The 2246-nt window shown below is 31.1% G+C and overlaps 1 protein-coding gene across 1 annotated transcript in view; it reads left to right on the forward strand.

The window, feature by feature from the left end:
- Positions 1-344: 344 nt before the first annotated feature.
- The window catches only part of CNGB3 (cyclic nucleotide gated channel subunit beta 3), a 61731-nt gene continuing 59829 nt past the window's right edge, over positions 345-2246 (forward strand). Inside the window, exon 1 of the mRNA XM_063391614.1 lies at positions 345-991. Coding sequence (XP_063247684.1) covers positions 884-991 — 108 coding nt within the window. The 5' untranslated portion in view covers positions 345-883. The remainder of the gene's footprint in view (positions 992-2246) is intronic.

Here is a 2246-nt window from a genome sequence, read left to right on the forward strand (position 1 = left end):
AATACATAAAGTGAAATTAAGAGAAAAAGAGACAATTAATTTGTAAATCTCCTTGCTAAGATGAGCTTAATCTACATGGCATTAGAGATACTTGAAACTGAATTTACCTATAAACTAAGCCATACCTGATTTATATAGGATGACCCAAAGCCTATAGAATCTCAATATCATGTCCCACTTATAAACTATATTTTACTAATTTATGTGATATTCACTTACCTAAAACTTATTCTTATCAAAATTCTAGCTAAGACAATAAAAAGTTGTATTGCCTGTAAATGCATTAGGAAATGAAAGACTCATTTTTTCCATGTTTTAAAATAAGAATAAAACAAGGTATAAAGTTGCTAAAACAAACCCCAAGCAAGGACCTTTTATTGTCATTTACTCAAAAATAAATTCAGGACTGCAAAGAAATTAAACCTTTTTGGACATCAGGTATTGTATTGTTGATTGTTTATTAATTCAATATTTTCATTTCCTGGTTAAACTACAGATGTGCTAACAACTGAAAACCTTATCTCAAAACATAAATTAAATGCTTAATATCCAATACATAAAAGATAAGACACTGGTTTATTCTCAAAAGAAAAAAAAATCACTCTCCTGACTTTCTGCATGAAAAATGGAACTGTATATGGTGTAACCCTCAAAAATAACTGAAAACCAACTTATTCTACGAGATAAAAAGAAAAGGTGGTAGCGATGACAAAAAAAAATGTCACTGAACAAGACTGTGTAGGAAATTTCTTTGAGGCTCTAATCAGACCTAAACCTGATTATCTGTCTAATTGGCTTGATTACTGATGGCAAGAAAACATGTGCTATAAACCTATTCATGGTAAAAGAGGCACAGAGGCTTCACAGGAGCTGAAGAGGCAGGATGTTTAGAAAACTAAAATCAGTATTTTCCAGACCAAAATTAGCACCTGAGATAACAGATTGCAAGAATGAAGGTGCCCCTCCACCACCAAAGGCACCAACAGCCCAGGTATGTTTTTTCTTGTCTATTATATACTCATTAATACTATCTTTTTTTGCTTAGAAGGTATTCATGTAAGTAAATGCCAAAAGTTAGAATTTCAAATATACTTACTGAATATAGTATCAATCTTTATTCAGAAAAATGAAATAAATGAATAATGAAATAAATTTTCCTCCACCCTACCATCTTCTCTTTATGAAGAAAATGTAATTTTCTTCTTTTGAAAGATGCTTTCCATATAGGCCTAACCTGAAATAGTACAGGTTTATGAGAGGTCCTGATCAACATTGCAAACGGAGAATTAGAGATAGGGGTACTGCTGCTTTTCATATGATGATATATTTTTATGCATCTTGTTTTCTTCTGGCAGGAAATGTCAGCGTGTCCTTTCTGAATATTTGAATGTCATGCAGGTATATATCAGCCTGCTTCCTGATAAACACTGGAAAGACAAAGTAATTTAGTAGCTTTTGAAAGAAGTCTTTTTTTGACTTTTGTTTTGATAATGTAAATCCTCTCAAAAAATAAAGTAACTCATGTTATTCTACATTAAAATATTCTATAAATTAAAAAATCTATATTTTTATATAGTATTTCTTCACTGTAAAAGTGAATTCATTCTTTTCTATTTAATTCATGAAATATTTTAAACTGAAGCAAAAGAATAAGTACTCTTTCTCTCATTGCCTTTGAATTTTTCTTTCCCAACATTTTCCCAAAAAACATTTTTGTGTCTTCCAGCTTGACATAATCAAAACTCTACAAGACAAAATGGCAACAATTTATGGTTTCACCAAATCATTAGAGAAGTGAAATAGATTCTTTATTATCAGCCTTAACTATTACTCATCCATGCTTATTGAAATAAACAAAACTCCTCCATTATAAAGTTAATTTTAAGTTAGTGGGCATATCCATACTGTCATCCACAAAAAATGGCAAAAATGTCTATGTTCAATAACCTTTATATACTGCAGATCTATATAACCTTTATATAATGCAGATCAGGCATTGTTCATGCTTCTTTCACAGTTCAGTGTTCTTGCGTCAATAAAATACTGTTTTAAAAGAAGAAAACTCCTGAATATTGACAGGTTAGTTCTGTGCAGGCTAATATCTCACTTGGCAAGGTGCTCTAGCAAAACAGATATATTTAGATTTCACTGGAGACAAGGATTACTCTTTTGGCAAGAATAATTTTGTACATCAGCGCAACATTCAGATTGTATCACCATCAGCCTACACTCTTCAAAACACTGCT

This window comes from Prinia subflava, chromosome 1 (genome assembly GCF_021018805.1).
Source record: "Prinia subflava isolate CZ2003 ecotype Zambia chromosome 1, Cam_Psub_1.2, whole genome shotgun sequence".
Taxonomy (NCBI): Eukaryota; Metazoa; Chordata; class Aves; order Passeriformes; family Cisticolidae; genus Prinia; species Prinia subflava.